Raw genomic sequence first — 18469 nt, forward strand, 5'->3', positions numbered from 1 at the left:
TGGGCATTTTACTCAGCAGCCACTGAAAAATGTGCTTTGGAAAGAGCTGTGTTGCTGCAAAGAGTGTGTGCTTTTAAGATCGAAATTTTGAATTGCCTTGAGTTAGAAGGTCACACGGTTGAGTATCACTGTGTTTCCTCAAACTGAAAGTGTCTTGTGGACTCCTGGATATTTGCTGGTTGCTCTACGCAATGTGGGAATCGTGGGCTTATTTGATATGTTCACAGGTAGGGGATTCACTTCTGCCTTCTCTCTGCAGGTCGCAAAGTTACGTCAGTGGCTTATCTTCCTCTTTCAGCCTTTCAAATCCTTACGCCACATTGGCGTAAGTGATCGCAGTCTTATATCCTGAAAGCATCAGCCTTTTCACTGTCGCTGATGGCAGGCCCTTTCATTCTCTCTTCATATCGGTGTCCATTTCTAGAAGGATCTGAGACTGCTGTTACCTTAGGACTCCTGTTAACCTCTGGGACCTGGCCTTAAATTGCTCCTCAGTGGCGTGTGTTTGTACAGAAAGCTGCCTAGAGAATAGTCTTGGAGGAAGCGTCGCCTTTTCAATGGCACTAAGTAATCACTGTTTTTCTAGAAGCTGTCCTTGATCAAGATGGTAGAAATGTGAGGGAGGCGGAATGTTTATATTGCTACAAAAATGTTTTAAAAATTAAGCCTTGGAGTTCCCGTCGTGGCGCAGTGGTTAACGAATCCGACTAGGAACCATGAGGTTGCGGGTTCGGTCCCTGCCCTTGCTCAGTGGGGTAACGATCTGGGTTGCAGACACGGCTTGGATCCCGCGTTGCTGTGGCTCTGGCGTAGGCCGGTGGCTACAGCTCCGATTCAACCCCTAGCCTGGGAACCTCCATATGCCGTGGGAGCAGCCCCAAAGAAATAGCAAAAAATAAATAAATAAAAATTAAGCCTTAAAAACCATGTGATTGCGATGTTTATGTATTCATAAATGTATGCAAAAAGCAAGTGTTGATGAATTGCTTTGTGCTTTGTGTGGTGCTGGCCCACAGGCCCCTTTGATGGGCCGTCTCCTTGTAGGAGCACACGTGCCATCAGTGGACAGTTGGGTGGAGGTGAACACAAGGTGCTCTGGGAACAGAGAGGAGGAGCATGTGACCTCAGAGCAGAGGGTATAAAGAAGTGAGGCCCGAGTTAAGGCACAGTGGGAAGGATCCTTCCAGGTAGAGGACGGAGACGTGAGAGAGCACAGCACATTGAGGGAATTTCAAGTAGCAGATGAAAGCTTAGAATGAAAGGAAGTAGTAAAAGACGAGCCTGGAGTGAGAAACAGTAACTTCGTAGGCTGCAGAGTTTTGAATTCAGCCTGCCAGTTTTGGAAAGCTATTGATTGACTTTACAGTGGTGACTGAGGTCAGTTTTGTACTTTAGAAAGCTATGTCTAGAGACAGGGTAAAGAATATTGAGAAGGTAGAGAAGGTTGGAAAGCTCAAAGCATTAAGTTAGGAGGCTGCTGCAGTGATGTTGGAGTAGGGGTGGAATTAAGGCTGTGGCGGGGACATGGGGATGGAGAGAGCAGAGGGTGGTAGAATCCACAGGATGTGCTGCTCCTGTGGTGTGAGGAATAGCCCTCAGGTCTGGCTTGAAGTACTGGTTAGAAGTATTGTTCACCGAATGGGGAAGGAAGACGCGGAGTAGGTTACGGAAATAAGATTCTATGTTCGGTCGTGGACCCGGCATATTTGAGTATCCTCTGGACATTCCTGTGGACGTATCCAGTAAGCAGTCATGTGTATAGTCTGATGCCCAGAAAAAATAGACTTGCTAGTCATCAGCGTAGAGTTAGTTAATACGGTGAAGACAGGGGAGAGGAAAGAAAGGGGGGACCTAGGATATCCTGGAGAAGATTCCCAGAAGCAGAGGGATGGAGGCAGTAGCCAGATGAGCAGGAAACCAGAGAAGACATATCGTTCGGAAGAATAATCTCAGAATAATCCTTTCTCTAAACTTCGCATTCATACATGTTTGCCTCATAATTTTTATGTGATACGAGGGTATAAATGGTGCGTAGGAATAACAGTGTTAAACTAGGTGGATGCTGTACAGTCTTAGTTAATGCGGTAGCTCTGCACTGTATTTTTGAAAAGCCTAACGTGTATCTTTAGTTTGGGGAGGAAAACAGGAGGTGGGTAGGGCATGATTTTAGAAGTGTAAGGCATCAGAAAGAATGAGGACAAGATTAAGTTCTGATGGAAATCAGACATGAAAGTAAGTGTTTATTATTCATATTTGTGTCACACCATTTTTACCAATACATAGTGCATAAGTTTTTCTGTAAAGGTATAAGACTCGGAGGAAACTAAATGAGCATATCTTTTTTAAAACTTATTTTTTAAACGTTATTTAGGAAAAGAAGAGACCACCCCCCTACTTCGCCCGTGTATGTAGTACTCAGGCTCCGTAGGTCTTGATGGGAGGACCCTCTTGCTTGACTTAGTAACCCACACCCCACCACTGGGAAATTAAAAGCAAATTCAGGACATCACATTTCATTGAAAAAATTGGTAATATGGATCTCTATAAGATTTCACAGCTTTAATGAGGCATAACTGACATACGTTTAATGGGAAGAGACCTTTTATTTCCCTTCACCGTGTAATAAAACTACTCATTTTTGTGTACCTCTGGTCCTTGACCTTACACGGAATAATAGTTAATATTTTAAGGGTAGCAAGAATTACTCAGATGGTTGACAGTTTTAGTAAAGTTCCCTATAAAGAAGAATAAAGCATGTTTCCAGGAAAAACCGTGACTCTGCCACTGACAGCAGTTCATACGTACCAGCGCGGAGTGCGCCGTTTCCTGTTTTTCTTTGCAGAGGCCAGACTCTGGAATTCCCCTTGTTTGCCCACAGTTTATATCGTCTCTAACCTGTACTCTCAGTACTGCACCCAAAAAAGTGGGTTGTTCTTTAAATGTCTGCATATGCCTGAAGACTACTACATTTTTGTATTTTAAAATATTTAGGAGTTCTCTGGTGGCCTGGTAGTTAAGGACTTGGCGTTGTCACTGTTTTGGCTCGGGTTACTGCAGTGGCCCAGGTTCCATCCCTGGCCTGGGAACTTTTGTGCGCTCAGCCTCCCAGAAATGTAATTATACTTAGAATCAAGGTTTTTGATTAAGAAAGTTAAAACAGAAGTCTAAAGAACCTCAGCCTATATCTGGATCCCATCCTTCCTACCTTCTCTGGAACCTTATAGTGTTGATAATCCTTTATTTTTTATCTTCCATCTCTTTTTTTTCTGTTCTTTCTCATCAGTAATGAAGCATCATCCAGTCTTTCTTTTCCTAAGGGGAACAATCAGTCTGACCTCGCTTCTTCTTTTCCCCTGAGCCACAGCTGTCTCTGTTCTCCATTTCCCCCTCCTCCTGGTTCCTCCATCCCCCTGATGTCCTGAGCCCATCTCAGCCCTGGCACAGCGCTCACCACGGTCACTTCATGTTGCTGAATCCAGGAAAGAGGTTTCTCTTCAGCTGAGCTCCCACCAATTTTCAGAGTGTTGCCTAATCCTTAGCATTTTGAAGCAGTTATGCCTGACTTTGCTTCTCACTTTTAAGCTGTTCTTTCATGGCCTCCTTTAATGGCTTCTATTCCTCCACCCAAACTGAAGAGTTCTTTGTACCCTTGTGTTCCTAGGGGGTCTCATTAACCTGCACAGCTTTATTCTGGTGTCTCTTAATTTCCTATCTCTAGTTTAGCTCTTTTCAGAATTCTGTATCCATGTATTCAACTTGTCTTCTTGAAAACCTCATCTCACTTGAATGTCTTAGAGATATCTCAGATTCAGTGTTCTTAATCTTCCGTCTCCTTCCTAAAGACTGGCCCTCTTCCAGTATTGTCTAACCCAGTGAATCATGTGCTTTCTACTCAGACCTGAAATCTGTGCATCTTGACATTTCTCTTTCAATTCTCCAATCCAGTCAACATCCAAGTACTTTTGATTTTACCCACTGAACACAGCTTGAATCTATACCCTTTCCACTTCTGCTGCTGTTAGTTGAATTCAAGTAATTTCCTTTCATCAGCATTACTACAGCAACTTTTTTTTTTTTTGGTCTTTTTAGGGCCACACCCATAGCATATGGAAGTTCCCAGGCTAGGGATTGACCAGGAGCTGCAGCTGCTAACCTATGCTACAGCCACAGCAATGCCAGATCCAAGCCACATCTGTGCCCTACACCACAGCTCATGGCAGTGCCAGATCCTTAACCCATTGAGCGAGGCCAGGGATCAGACTTCCGTCCTCATGGATACTAGTTGGGTTCGTTACAGCTGAACTACCATGGGAACTCCTACAACAACTTTCCTTCTAGCCTCCTCCAATCTGCTTTCCAGCTGAAGCAGTCATGGAGTAGCCTTTTATTTATTTATTTTTTTTAAGGGCTGCACCCACAGCATATAGAAGTTCCCAGGCTAGGGAAGCAAATTGGAGCTACAGCTGCCAGCCTACGTCGCAGCCATGTGGGATCCAAGCTGCGTCTGTGATCTAGACCACAGCTCACAGCAACACCGGATGGCCAGCGCACTGAGCAAGGCCAGGGGACATCCTCATGGATACTAGTCAGATTCCTTTCTGCTGCACCACAACGGGAACTCCCCGGAGTAGCCTTTTAAAGCCATTGTGATCATGTCTTTCTCCTGCTTTAAAAGTGAGGTTCCTTCTAACCTTAATAAAGGAAGAAGAGAAAACTTGCACTTTTATCCTCTAAAATCAAGGTCAGAGTAGATGGCATGAAGAACCTTTCCAGGACTAAAGGAAAAGTCTGCTTCCCAAATCAGTTAAGGTCAAGTTGAAAAGGAGTCATTTTCAGATTATGAATTAGTTACCTAACGTAACTGGTGCGATAGAAGAAAGTTGATGTCTTCCTGTCCTTCAGTTTTCTCCTTTTGAACATCCTCCGTCCCTTATTATGCAGGATGTTGGCTGTATTATTATTTATGAGTGTGTATTAATACCCCTCTTTCAGAAGCCTATCATTCTGCAAGCACATCCATTCATTCATCTTTGAAGAAACATTTCTGGGTGAGATGGGTGGTGGGCTGAGTGCACCATGGTGATTCTTTTCTCCCAACATCTTCCTGCAGGAATTCACCTGTTAGAATAAATCACTTAATGTAGATTTGTCGGCCAAGAGTAGCCTTCTGCCAAGTCCCAAACACACCCTTCCGGAGGAAATGATGCAGATTCAGAACTATTAGACGTTGCTTCCGTGTGTTCATAGGGCAGAGGTGATCAGGACTTCAGGGGCCTGGAAGTAGATCTTACTGACTGAGATGTGCTGGAGAGGGCCCGTTGCTGAGCCAGGCAGCACCCTCTGTACTTGAGAAGCTCTTGCCTCTGCAAGCTGGTCACACAAGGCCTTGGGGAGAGTCTGCAGCCCTGCACATGCCACGAGCCCATGAAACATAACCCCTGTCCATCTGTAGACCTCTGCCCTTTGCTCCACATGTCTGGAATGTACCAGGAACCCAAAAGCCTCCCTTTCTACCTGTCTGTCAAGAGGCGTCCTGGGGAAGAAGCCCCAACAATTTGTCCAACCCAGGTATCTGCTGAAGATACATTTGGATGGACCCAAAACACATACGTTTCTAAAAAGACAAATTTAATATAACAGTGTTTTACCAAGAAGATAACAGGCACAAACCTACTGTTGGCATTGTCTTTTCCCTACCTTAATCCCAGAAAAGAGAAGGTAGCATTGCTTCTCAAGGCTCATGTAGGGACTTGAGCCGTATCATCCCAGATGAAAATGGTATGAATGGAGTGGGTAGAAATAGACACACTCAGAATCTAGGGGGAAATGGGAAACAGGGTGGAAGAGACTATCCCATGGTGGTGGCACTTAGCCCCTCACATGAGAGGATGGCGCGGGTGTCGAGCCTGTGGTTAGGAACTGGGCATCTGTGTGAGGCTCCTTACGTAGCAGTGCAGGAAGTCAGTGCGTTGTGCTAAGAAATAGAAAACTGAAGAATGTAGACAAAGGATCTAGACCCTTCCTTGGCTTCCTGACATCATTTTAACCGGAAGTTTGTATACAGCTCGCCAGAGCAGGGCCCCAAAGGATGGACTGAGTTTCTTAACCCTTCAAAAAGGCTCTTGAAGCAACTAAATTTGAGGAAGTAAAGGAACAGGTGTTTCACTCACTCCCTGGTGTTATGGATTATAATTCATGCAGCAAAGCATTTTTGAGAGGAAAATGTGAAAACCTGTAATACAGCTTCTCAGATTAAAAAGTATTGCAGTAATGTGATTGCAGAGCAAAGAGCTTCCAAAAAATGACCATAATTGGACAAAGTAATAATGTATCTACCACTGAAAAAATTACTGATCTAGAGCTGGGGTCAGCAAACTAGAACTTGTAGCCATGATGTAGCCTGCCACCCTTTTATATGCATAAATGTTTACTGGATCACAGCTGTTCTCCTGTTGGTCTGTAGTTGCCTCCCTACTGTGATGACAGAGTAGAGTCAAAGCTTTGACAGAGACTGTATGACCTGCAGGTTTAAAATTCTTAATCTCTGGAGTTCCCGTCGTGGCTCAGTGGTTAACGAATCCAACTAGGATCCATGAGGTTGCAGGTTCAATCCCTGGCCTTGCTCAGTGGGTCAAGGATCCGGGGTTGCTGTGAGCTGTGGTGTAGGTCGCAGATGCGGCTCGGATCTGGCGTTGTTGTGGCTCTGGTGGAGGCTGGTGGCTATAGCTCCGAATGGACCCCTAGCCTGTGGCAGGAGTGACCCAAGAAATGGCAAAAAGGCAAAAAAACAAAAAAACAAAAAACAAAAAAACAAAAAACTTACTCTCTGGCCTGTAAGAAAACATTTGTGGACCCCCAAAGAGGATCAAGTGAAGTTATTTTATAATACAGTGAAACCGTAAAGAGAAAATAGATAATGAAAATAGAAGACACTGGAAGATTACACACATACAGAGACCGTCCCTCCCTCGTCACCCGCACCCCCTTTACGTTCAGATGCTGCATAACAGGAGCTCCAGAAATAGCAAAAAAGAACACGAGCACCAATGTTAGAGAAGTAACAGAAGAAACCCTTTCCAGGCTGGACACAGTAAAACCTGTGTTCAGATCGTGAGGGGACTGCACATGCCATTCAGAACACAGGAGGGGAAAGCCAGCAAGCTTGGAGATAGACCAGTGTCACTGCTGAACTCTGAGAATGAACAGAAATACTTCAGAGGAAAAGCAACATGCTTCTTTTGGAATTCTGATCTGTGGCAATAAAAGCTAAAGGACTGTTAGGACAGCAGATAGCATATGCTAGCTTCTGAAAGCAGTGTCTGAGCTCTCCGGTTTTGTGGCTTTCTAGAAAATCATGTAATCCTAAGGAGCTGTCACCTGGGTTTGGATAAGTTTTTAGGATTTATCAGGAGCAGCATTTCATAGATGGAGACATAAAAACACTGTGTTCAAAGGCATCCTAACCTGGAGTTCCGGTTGGCTTAGTGGTTAGTGAATCCAATTAGGAACCGTGAGGTTTCGGGTTCGATCCCTGGCCTTGCTCAATGGGTTAAGGATCTGGCGTTGCTGTGAGTTGTGGCGTAGCCGTAGACATAGCTCGGATACTGCTTTGCTGTGGCTCTGATGTATTCTGGAGGCTGCAGCTCCGATTGGAGCCCTAGCCTGGGAACCTCCATATGCTATAGGAGCGGCCCAAGACAAAAAGACAAAAAAAAAAAAAGGCATCCTAACCTAATCCAGGAAACTCGTAACTTGCCTTACGTAGTTTTGAGGCAAATGGCAGTTTCAGGAGAAGCATGCTACTGAAGGGGAGGGAAATGGGGAGACATAGAGCTGGTATTAGGACACTGAGCCTCTCTGCCACTGGCCCCCCTCAATTAAATCATAGTGTCTAAGGATCTGATTAACTTTTCTATTTTTATTTTTATTTTTTTGTCTTTTTAGGGCTGCAACTGCAGCATATGGAAGTTCCCAGGCCAGGGGTCAAACCAGAACTGCAGCTGCAGGCCTATGCCACAGCCACAGCCACACCAGATTCTTAACCCACTGAGGGAAGCCAGAAATCAAACCTGAACCCTCATGGAGACATCATCGGGGCCTTAACCTGCTGAGCCACAACAGGAACTTCTGTATCTCTTTCTTTCTCTCTCTCTCTCTCTTTTTTTTTTTTTTTTTTGTCTTTTTAGGGCCACACCCGAGGCATATGGAGGTTCCCAGGCTAGAAGTCAAATTGGACCAGAGCCACAGCAACATGGGATCCAAGCCACGTCTTCAACCTACACCACAGCTCACAGCAACGCCGGATTCTTAACCCACTGAGCGAGGCCAGGGATCAAGTCAGATTCATTTCCCCTGAGCCATGACAGGAACTCCCTTCTGTCTCTTTTTTGAAAAATAAAATTTAAATGGTTATTATACAAATTTGTGGGTGGCCAAAGTTCGACCAAATAATCTACTTTAAATTCTAAATAATAACCCATTATTTTGCTTTACCAGTCATTTTTTTGTGCATGTATTTCTCTTCGGGACCTCATCGTAAGAAGTGACTATGGTGATACGAAGATTTAGGTATTTTTTATGTCCTGGGTAAATTTATTATTAAACAAAGTCGTTTGTACGAAATATAGAAATCCATTAGAATAAGTTTTTTGTTAACAAGATCATTTTCTCAACATGTTATTCCTCATATTTTAGAAAAGGCGCCGGCGGATTGACCGAAGTATGATTGGAGAGCCCACAAACTTTGTGCACACGGCTCACGTCGGGTCAGGAGACCTATTCAGCGGAATGAATTCGGTAAGTATGTGGGTCGGACATGCAGACGAGGCCTTAGGGCGTGGTCACGTGTCCCCATGTGACAGCTACATGTTCTTAATGACTGCATTATGTGCAGTGAATCATAGACAGCGACTATATATACTTAGTGTGAGCATCAAAGAGGAGAAAATGAGTAAGGAAAAATGAATCTTATCTGGTTTGCCAAGCCATGTGTTTGTTTCTGTTTGTACTAAGCTGTTTGTAGCTACCTTTCTTCTGAATCAGTACTTTAAAACGTTTATTAAAGGATTTGAGTTCAGACAGGAAGTTAATATCCTGTTGATTCTCATGCCCCCCATGAAAGCCACTTGGAGATCAGTTTTTTAGTGATATTTAGTCTCTATTCCAAATGCCTTTAGTTGTCATTTGCAGACATGTTTCTTGCACTTACGTTATAAAATGTTAGCCTTTACCTGATACTAGAATGTTTGTGATTTATTACTGTAACATAAGTTCTCATACATTTAGCAGAGGATTAGAATTTGTACATATTTTGGGAGTTCCCATTGTGGCGCAGCAGAAATGAATCTTGACTAGGAACCGTGAGGTTGCGGGTTCAATCCCTGGCCTCACTCAGCAGATTAAGGATCTGGTGTTGCTGTGAGCTATGGTGTAGGTTGCAGATGTGGCTTGGATCCTGCATGGCTGTGACTGTGGTGTAAGCTGGCAGCCGTAGCTCCGATTAGATCCCTAGCCTGGGAACCTCCATATGCCGCAGATGCAGCCCTTAAAAAAAAAAAAAGAATTTGTACATATTTGCTGGTTTTTATAGAGGTTTCAGTAAATTTTAGAATAGACTTTAGATTAACTCAGCTGAACTCTTACTTCTTAATTTTCATCTGAGAAAGTAGAGAGCAGGAGAATAGAAACCAGTACAGGGTTTTTATCAGGGCTCGGCCTCATTTTTGCCATGAAGCAAGCCCCTATGTATCCAGAGCCTCTTTCCCCCAAATCTAAAGTGCACAGATATGTCTAAATGATTCCTCAAGTGTTTAGAACCTGAGAGTCAGTAAGGCTTTCTATAAACACAAAATTATGGTGCATCGTATGCTGGCTTACTGGACAGCATTAACAAAAGACTTGACAAGAGAACAGAGACTTGTAAAGTAGGTAGATGAGTATCCTGGATACAGCAAACAAGTTTGTCACTGCAGTTACTAGGTAGGGAAAGGGATGACATTTGTAGCTTCCTGGAAAGGAAACAGCTTGTTTGTTTTAAATGCGTAGGAAAAGTACACTGGAGTGCTTTTGTGGAAGTGTAAGGGGTGTCAGGTTGCTGTTAAAATATAATTCAGTAGCTTTGTTTCCTGGATCTGTGGCGGGAAGAAACCAAACAGGACCCTCTTAAGTTTTGTTAGTGTTAAGGTCATTGTGATATATGTAGAAATAGAATGAATGGTTTCAAATTTATTATGTGTGATGTTTTAATTTCTCATCAACACATCTTCTTCCCCACTTCTTTATTTAAAATTTTAACTCTAGGAGTTCCCACTGTGGCAGAACAGTATTGGTGGCATCTCTGCAGCACTGGGACACAGGTTCGATCCCCAGCCTGGCCCAGCAGGTTAAGGATCCGTCATTGCCACAGCTGAGGCGTAGGTCACAACTGCAGCTCAGATCTGATCCCTGGCCTGGGAACTCCATAGGCCGCAGGGTGGCCAAAAAGGGGGGTGGGGTGGAATTTAACTATATAGCACAAATTAAGTATTTAGTTTGTAGTACTTACATTTTAAAATCACAGTTATCACATTTTGGAATTTCCTTTAAGATTCCAGCCTGGTATTCTCTCTCTCTGTGAAAAGCCTGTCATTGATGTGTATGGCTCTCTTGCCATAGAGTTAGGTAGAGCTTGAGGACTGTACCTGCAGGGCCGATCAAGATGCAGGGTCAGGACAGGCCCTCAACTGTTGCGTTCTGCAGGCTGCCCTCTTTGGTTACTGAAGCCAGTTTCTTCTGAGGCGGTTTAGCTCTTCAGAGCCAAACGCATCTTCCAAAGGCTTTTTGTACTCATTGCCTTTTAGAGTGTTGTCTCTACAGTGATATGTTGTCCCCAACCCTAATACAGCAGTGAGGGGCTTATTTTTTTGGCTACACTCGAGGCATATGGAAGTTTCCAGGCCAGGGATGGAACCTCCGCCACAGCAGTGACAAATCCGGATCTTAACCAACTGAGCCACCAGGAAACTCCTGAGCAGTGAGTTCTTTAGTCACCAGGGAACCCCTGAGCAGTGAGTTCTTTAGGCAATTCTGTTAGCAAGGTAGCTATTATTCAATCCCTCTTTCCTGGAAGTATCTTTAGTAGTTTGAACTTGTATAATAAGCCTGATCCAATGAGACTTCTATGCAATAATAGTGCAAATGAGACAAAACCATAAATAGGCTGTTTATCTGAAGAAATAGTGTTTCTTGGAGTTCTTGTCGTGGCTCACTGGTTAACGAATCTGACTAGGAACCATGAGGTTGCGGGTTCGATCCCTGGCCTTGCTCAGTGGGTTGAGGATCCGGCGTTGCTGTGAGTTGTGGTGCAGGTCACAGACATGGCTCGGATCCCGTGTTGCTGTGGCTCTGGCGTAGGCCTGCAACTACAGCTCTGATTAGACCCCTAATCTGGGAACCTCCATGTGCTGTGGGAGCAGCCCTAGAAATGGCAAAAAAAAAAAGGAATAGTGTCTCTTAAGTTTGTCATAGGAACTGAACAGCAGGGTTAGGAACAGGGCTTGATGCTACGGAACAGCCAGGCCACACGCATTACTGATTGGTCAGATGACTGGTTTCTTTTTTCCCCTAAATAGACTGTTCTTCTCAAGACTGCCTTTCACACTGACTTCTTGCTAGAAAAGGTTTCTGTGACTCTTTTATTAATATAACTTTATCATGTTAAAATAATGTATATCCACAGTCAATACATTTCACCTCAGTGCTGACAGGTTACTTACTATAAAATCCAAATGCTTTCATTTGAAATTGAAAATTTGATTTTTGAAAAGAAAACAGATTTTTCTTTCTTAGAAGCTGCATGGCATTATGAATGCCATGTAAAAATATAAAGATTTTTTTTAAAAAATAGGCTTAAAATACCTATAAAAGTTAGTATGTTACATTAGGTGGGTAATTACTTGTTACAAGGGTGAAGTCCTTTCATCATCAAAACATAGTGTCACTAGAAAGGAGCAGAAAATGAATGTGAATTGCAAGCCTCTGGTCATAGCCCCTCAACCTGAACAAGTTTACATAGGCCTGGAGATTTTTAGCTGCTTTTTTTTTCGGTCTTTTTTGCTATTTCTTGGGCCACTCCCTCGGCATATGGAGGTTCCCAGGCTAGGGCTCTAATCGGAGCTGTAGCCGCTGGCCTACGCCAGAGCCACAGCAACGCGGGATCCGAGCCTCGTCTGCAACCTACACCACAGCTCACGGCAACGCCGGATCGTTAACCCACTGAGCAAGGGCAGGGACCGAACCCGCAACCTCATGGTTCCTAGTCGGATTCGTTAACCACTGCGCCACGATGGGAACTCCAGCTTCTTTTTTTAATGCCCTCACTTAAGTAATTATTTGCGTAACGTGAATATAGACAGTACAGTAACGTGTCACTGGAGTGAGTTCCATATAAATGAATTTTTCAGCAAATGAGTGAAAATTTACCCATCTAAGAGCCGGTCACAGATTCTAACTTAAACTATGTTGGATCTAAATAAGCCACACATTTTATATTTTGTTATTCTTTTCAATCAGAATATATTTAAACCTGTCTTACTCCAAAAATGACCTGGACATGCCTTATTACTTTTAACAAATTGACTCAAGCTCACCAATGAAAGGACACCTCATATGTCAGGTTTTTATGACATGAAGCGCTCAAGAAGTATTTGCTGAGTAATGAATGGATATATTCCCACCCCCTTTCATCTCCAGAAGTCTCTGTGATTAGACCTGTGCCCTGACGCGTGACCATTAGACCATCACCTCCAACTTACCATTGCTCCTTTGTCGTCTAGCTTGATTCTCTTATTCTCTGCTTCCAATATTCTTCTAATTAGTATAAACTAAGATATGATACACTAAGTGCACTTCACAGTTTGCAAGTAAGTTCGTTGCAGCCAAAGCACAGAATACCCCAGCATTCATATGCCTCTCAATCTATTAGGAAATAGCCCTGTAAGGTGGTTAAGAGAGAGTATCATCATTAACCCGTTTTATGGATAAGAAGCCGGATGTGCACAGAGGATGAATAGTTCACCCGGAGTGAAAACAGTAATAAATCAGTCTGGGCCACAATCCAAGTCTGTGGGTTCTTAAGCTATTTTTCGCTTAATTAGACTAAGACTGTATTAAAGTTGTAAATTTTACCACATGGACTTTTAAAAATTAGCTTTCATTAGTCTAATTTCATTCATATTTGTTACTGCTTTTTTTAAAGGAGAATTTACTTATGTTGCAAAGGCTCTTAGTGCCTGCCATCCTGGGTACTTGAGGCAGGGAATTTGTTTCAGCTCCAAATTATTTTTTTGTTTTTCTTTTTCAGCCATGGCCAGGGATCGAACCCATGCCACAGAGCAGCTGAAGCCAATGCAGTGACAACACCAGATCCTTAACCTGCTGAGCCACCGGGGGGCTCCCATCGTTTTTTTTTTTTATCTGATTCTAATCCATGTAATTGAGTGATCCTCTTTGTGAGGTGTTTATAAATTAAGGTGGCTGAGGAACAGAACATTGAATTGATCTTTCCCAGTTTTTTGAAATTGGGAAGTGGAGAAAGTAGCAGGGAAAGGGCGTTGTAGCAAAAAAAGAGAAATGCTTCCATCAATAGCCCCACCATTTCTCCTTATAATGAGAACACTTGTAAGTCTATAAAAGAAATTTTTTTTCCTATAAAAAGTAAATACCCTTCTGGAAAAAGCAGCCCATGCACAATGTTAGACAAGAATTGCTTAGTTGCAGTCAGCCCCTGACTTTGGTTCTGTTTTTGTCCTGTTTCAGGTCAGCTCCATCCAGAACCAGATGCAGTCTAAAGGAGGCTACGGGGGCGGCATGGCTGCCAACGTGCAGATGCAGCTTGTGGACACGAAGGCAGGATAGCCCCGGATCCTCCTCCGGTGAGTACCTCAGCTCAGGCCGGAACCTCCCCGAGAGAGGCTTAGTTCAGCCTCAGGGTTAAAAAACATCTTGCTCTCATTTGTAAAAAAAAAAAATAAAAAAATTGTAAATGTACTATTTAAAAGGCAGAAATATTCTAATTGGCTTCATGATGGTCATCAGAAGTTACCGCCTTTGGAATAATTAGTTTCAGGTTATTCTTTTGCTTATGAGAAACTTAAGTACTTTGAGACCTCTTGTGGTGGGGAGCCTTTGAGATTCTGGTGACAAGATGTTTCTTATGTGTCCTTTAAACATGAGTGAAATTACTGAGCATTGATACTGCAGGAAATCCCATGTGTAGTCATTTTATATTAAACACGATCATGGCTAAATCTGTCATTATACCCCTTTCAGTAAAAAGCTAACTTATAAAAAGGTATGAGAATAATTTGGATTTTTCTTTCGGTTTTATAGGTCATTGTGAATTTCTGTGTTGTTTCCACTGTTGTTTAATTTTTTTTTGTCGTGATTGCTTTTCTTTCCTCTTCAATTACAAAAAAGAACTGTGTGCTGGCACCCTGTTCACCCTGCTGTGATTACTCCAGTGACAAGTTACTGTTCTGCTCTGAAGAAACTGTTGTCAGAAGAATCCTGCTTTTCCTTCAGCTGGCGTGCATGCCTTTGGACTCATGGACAGAGTTCTTTGGATTGTGGCTTAATTATTAATTTTTATCAATATGGATCTGATTTTAGCATGATCTTTTTTGTGAATGCTACTAGCACTGTTTTGCATTTTCCCCCCATTTTTAACGTTTCTCTTTCCACCGCCACCCCCTCTGCCTTATGATTTCGTTGGTAAGCAGAGACGTGCTATTACATGTTAATTTGTCACCGTTTATGTATATTTTGGAAGGTATAAGCACAGTGATCACTGCTCTTCATTTGAAACTCCAGCAGAGTAAATATCTGCATGCTTTATGAAGTTGCTTGTGTGGGAGCCCGTGGGATGCTGGAAAGGAACGAACACTTCTTGGCTCCCATGGGTTGTTGATACTGCTGCTATTAGAGAGAGGCGGGCTGTGGCACCAAGTCACATCAGTTTCACAAAAAAGGCAACTTGTAGCTTATTTTAGAAGTGTGATTTTTATTCAGTTAGAATTACAGTAACAGAAAAGCTTGCATTCATAAGGCATTCATTCTGTTGTAAATGTTCAATGTATTTATTTGAGAGTGAGGACCTGGGATTGTGAACAGGTGTGTGGTTGTGTATCTGAGTGTGTGTAATACCCTCATCCAATCGGACTCTGAGCATCCTGGTCTTAGAAGTGGCTCATTTCTTGGTGTACTCATTTCGTTTTCACTTGTTTATGTTTAGTATTATGGCATCCAGTTGTTTCCAGTAGCAGTTTGTTGAACTTCTGGCCTGGACTCCGAACTGTGGACTCCAGAGTCATTGGGCCTCTTCGTAATGGAAGTTGCCAAGAGCTACAGTTGACCTGGCTGTGTTGTTGCCTATTCGGTGACTTCAGGTGTTGGTGAGAAACCTTTGGCTCAGGTTCCAAAATGATTATTTCACCAATTGTCCTTCTGTAGATGCTTTTCCTTTCACATGAGGGCGTAGTGCTAAGCCAGTTAGTAGTATGTTTCTTCATGAAAACGGTAAATCCTATGTCCATTTCAGCCCTAACGGTTATATCTGGTCAGACTTGTACTTCATGCAGGACCTGGGCCTCATGGAAAACTGACCTAGAAAGCTGTAATTAGGTAGTTGCATAAAGAGGGATCATTTTCTCTTCTTTAATCCCTTTCTCTTCACCTTAGGAGTTCTTGTTTAAGAGGTAACTGAATAAATATTAGGTTTATATAGGCAAAATATGAAAGCACCCCCCCCCCCCCCAGTTCTTTGGAATTTACCTGTACAAGGGGGACTAGATTACTCCGTCCTTATTTCTGCAGTTTTGAGTCTTCATAGTGTCAATCCCCAGCAGAATCTGTCAGGGACAAACGTGTATGCTTAGTAATCAAAGTAGGCATTGTGCAGTTAATAACTTTGAAACTTGAATTCATCTGATGTCATTAATTCACTGTGTGGCTACTGCATTCGGGGATATCCCCGCGTGCCACTCTGCCCAACCAGAGTCGGGGGCCTGCCAGGGACACTGCTGTGTGAAAGTCCGTGAGTTCTGTTGTTTTTGATTTTTTTTGTCTTTTTAAGGCTGCACCCATGGCTTATGGAAAAGGCTTGAATTGCATCTGCAGCCACCAGCCCATGCCACAGCAATGTGGGATCCGAGCCTCACCGGTGACCTCCACCACAGCTCATGGCAAGGCCGGCTCCTTAACCCACTGAGTGAGGCCAGGGGTCAAACCTGTGTCCTCACTGACCCTGGTTGGGTTCGTTGCCGCTGAGCCACAACAGGCAGTCCCATTCTGCAAGTTCTTTAAGGGACAGGTTTTTTTGGCATTGTCAGTGCTGATGTTGTGTAGTCTGGTTTGATTCTATACTTGTTAACTCCTAGAACGATACAGGGAGCCACGGTCCCTTTTCCCCAACTCACGATGTGATTTTATTTTTTTCCAATCGCTCGCTTTTCTGATTCTCCAAGGACCAAATATCCCAGTGAGCACTGGAGCCTATCTCTGGTGAGCCAAAGGCTGCACTCTTTAGCCTCTACCTGTTCTGCAGCCACCACTGACTTAACAGGCGAAGCAGCCACACTGTAGGCAAGACCATATGCCAAGGAAGGTGCCAATAATGATTCAAAAAATAAGAAAATGACCAACCATTAATTCTTAGTAACCCTAGAGACAGATTTTTAGGGAGTCTTCATCCCCACATTGATAGGTGGGATTTTAAATCTCAGGAGGCCGTTTGCTTCCCATAACAATGTGTGTCATTTTGAAAACTGAAGCTAATACAGGATTGACTGTTAATACTTTGCTGAAATACATGCTAACAACTGCTAACCAATGACCTGCGTTCTGTGTCCTTTGCCCGAGGTGCTTTCCCTGAGTTAGGCGTGGAGTGGTGCCGCTGAGCATAGAGCGGGAATGGGAACCACGATGACTGGGTTCAGCATTTCCAGTGCAGCAGCATCTAGCAGTGGGGCCTTGAAAGATGTATGAGCTTTCACTTTGGTTATTAAATTATAGCAGTTTTATTATAGAGCGCAAGTTAGCCTTGATTTTGTTTAAAATGACTTCTGCTCAGCACCCAGGAGATAAAATTGACATATTTTTATAATATAAGCATACTTTTTTTGTACATTGTGTTCATTCTTAAATAAAGTGAGTTCAGTGTTGGCTTGTAGATAATAAAGAAAGTATTGATTTTGATTCAATAAATGTTTTTCAGTCCTGGTTAGGTCGTTCCTTTCTTTCAAGAAGATATTTAATTTCTTTAGTAAATAAAACTAAGAATTCTGTCCCTCCGTCATGCTGTCATATTAAACAACTATAGAATATGTCCATCATCACAGACTGTGTATGCGAATTGAAAGTTTACTCCTAAAATAGGACGGTGGTTCCCATCAGGGGCACTTTAGTTTCCCCAAGGAATATTTGAAAAAGGTCTGGAAATAGTTTGGGTGAGAAAGGAAAGAGTGCTGTTGACATCTGGTGGGGGTAGAAGCCGGGGAGGTTGCTAAATACTTGTGGTGCACAGGCCAGTCCCCGTGACAGACACGTATGTAGCCGCGCTGTCAGAGAGCCCCAGCCCGGCGACACTGACTTCGTACTCACCCGATCCTGCTGGAGACTCTTTCGCATGTCGGTCAGGTACTGACAATAAGGCAGTCAGGTTTGGCTGTATCATGAGAATTGCCACACGGTGCCTAAAAATGGGAAAATCAATGTGCAGGGTATTAGGAAACAGTATCTCAGAAAGTTTTAATAATCCGTGTCCTCATCTCATGACCAAGGACTCTAAACGACTGGGATAAGATCAAATGTATCCAAAGCAACTCGTGTTGGGAGGTTAGGCGCTCTATTTTGAGTGCCTGCTTTCAAAGGCTGTGCATAAAATGTGCACCACAAGTAGAACAAAGCTATAAAAATACTGTCAGAGACAGGAATTTGCTAAAATTGTGAAAATGCAAAAAATCTACAAAATTGATACACACCCTCCGCTTAAAACGTCCTTCAGCAGACTGGTAAGAAATTTTACCTTCCCCCTCTTCGGCTTGCTCCATCCAGACTGGTCCAGTAAGAGAATAAACCGTTAAATAAACAGTAAACTGACTTTTTATTTTGTGGCACCTAGACTTTCAATTTTTAGGATGTTTCTGAGATGAGGGGGCATTTTTTGGTTTGTTCTATGGTTTTTGGTTATTTTTTAATGCTTTTACCAGATTTGAGCATGCAGCCTCCTAATCGCATCATTTTTTTTTTTTTTTTTTTTTAGGGCTGCACTTGAGGCATATGGATGTTCCCAGGCTAGGGATCAAATCGGAGTTGCCGCTGCCCACCTACGCCACAGCCACCACGATGCTGGATCCAAGGTGTATCCTGAGCCTACACTGTAGCTGGCAGCAAGACCAGATCCTTAACCCACTGACCGAGGCCACGGATTGAACCC

General features: G+C 43.2%; 1 protein-coding gene across 2 annotated transcripts in view; it reads left to right on the plus strand.

The window, feature by feature from the left end:
* Positions 1-17254, plus strand: part of CDC42SE2 (CDC42 small effector 2) — a 77103-nt gene extending 59849 nt beyond the window's left edge. Inside the window, exons 3-5 of one of the 2 annotated variants that reach the window (XM_047778557.1) lie at positions 8695-8796; positions 13795-13910; positions 14455-17254. In XM_047778557.1, coding sequence (XP_047634513.1) covers positions 8695-8796; positions 13795-13893 — 201 coding nt within the window. In that variant the 3' untranslated portion in view covers positions 13894-13910; positions 14455-17254. The other variant, XM_047778559.1, reaches the window with a different exon arrangement.
* The last annotated feature ends 1215 nt before the right edge of the window (positions 17255-18469 follow it).

Source organism: Phacochoerus africanus, chromosome 4 (assembly GCF_016906955.1).
Source record: "Phacochoerus africanus isolate WHEZ1 chromosome 4, ROS_Pafr_v1, whole genome shotgun sequence".
Lineage (NCBI taxonomy): Eukaryota > Metazoa > Chordata > Mammalia > Artiodactyla > Suidae > Phacochoerus > Phacochoerus africanus.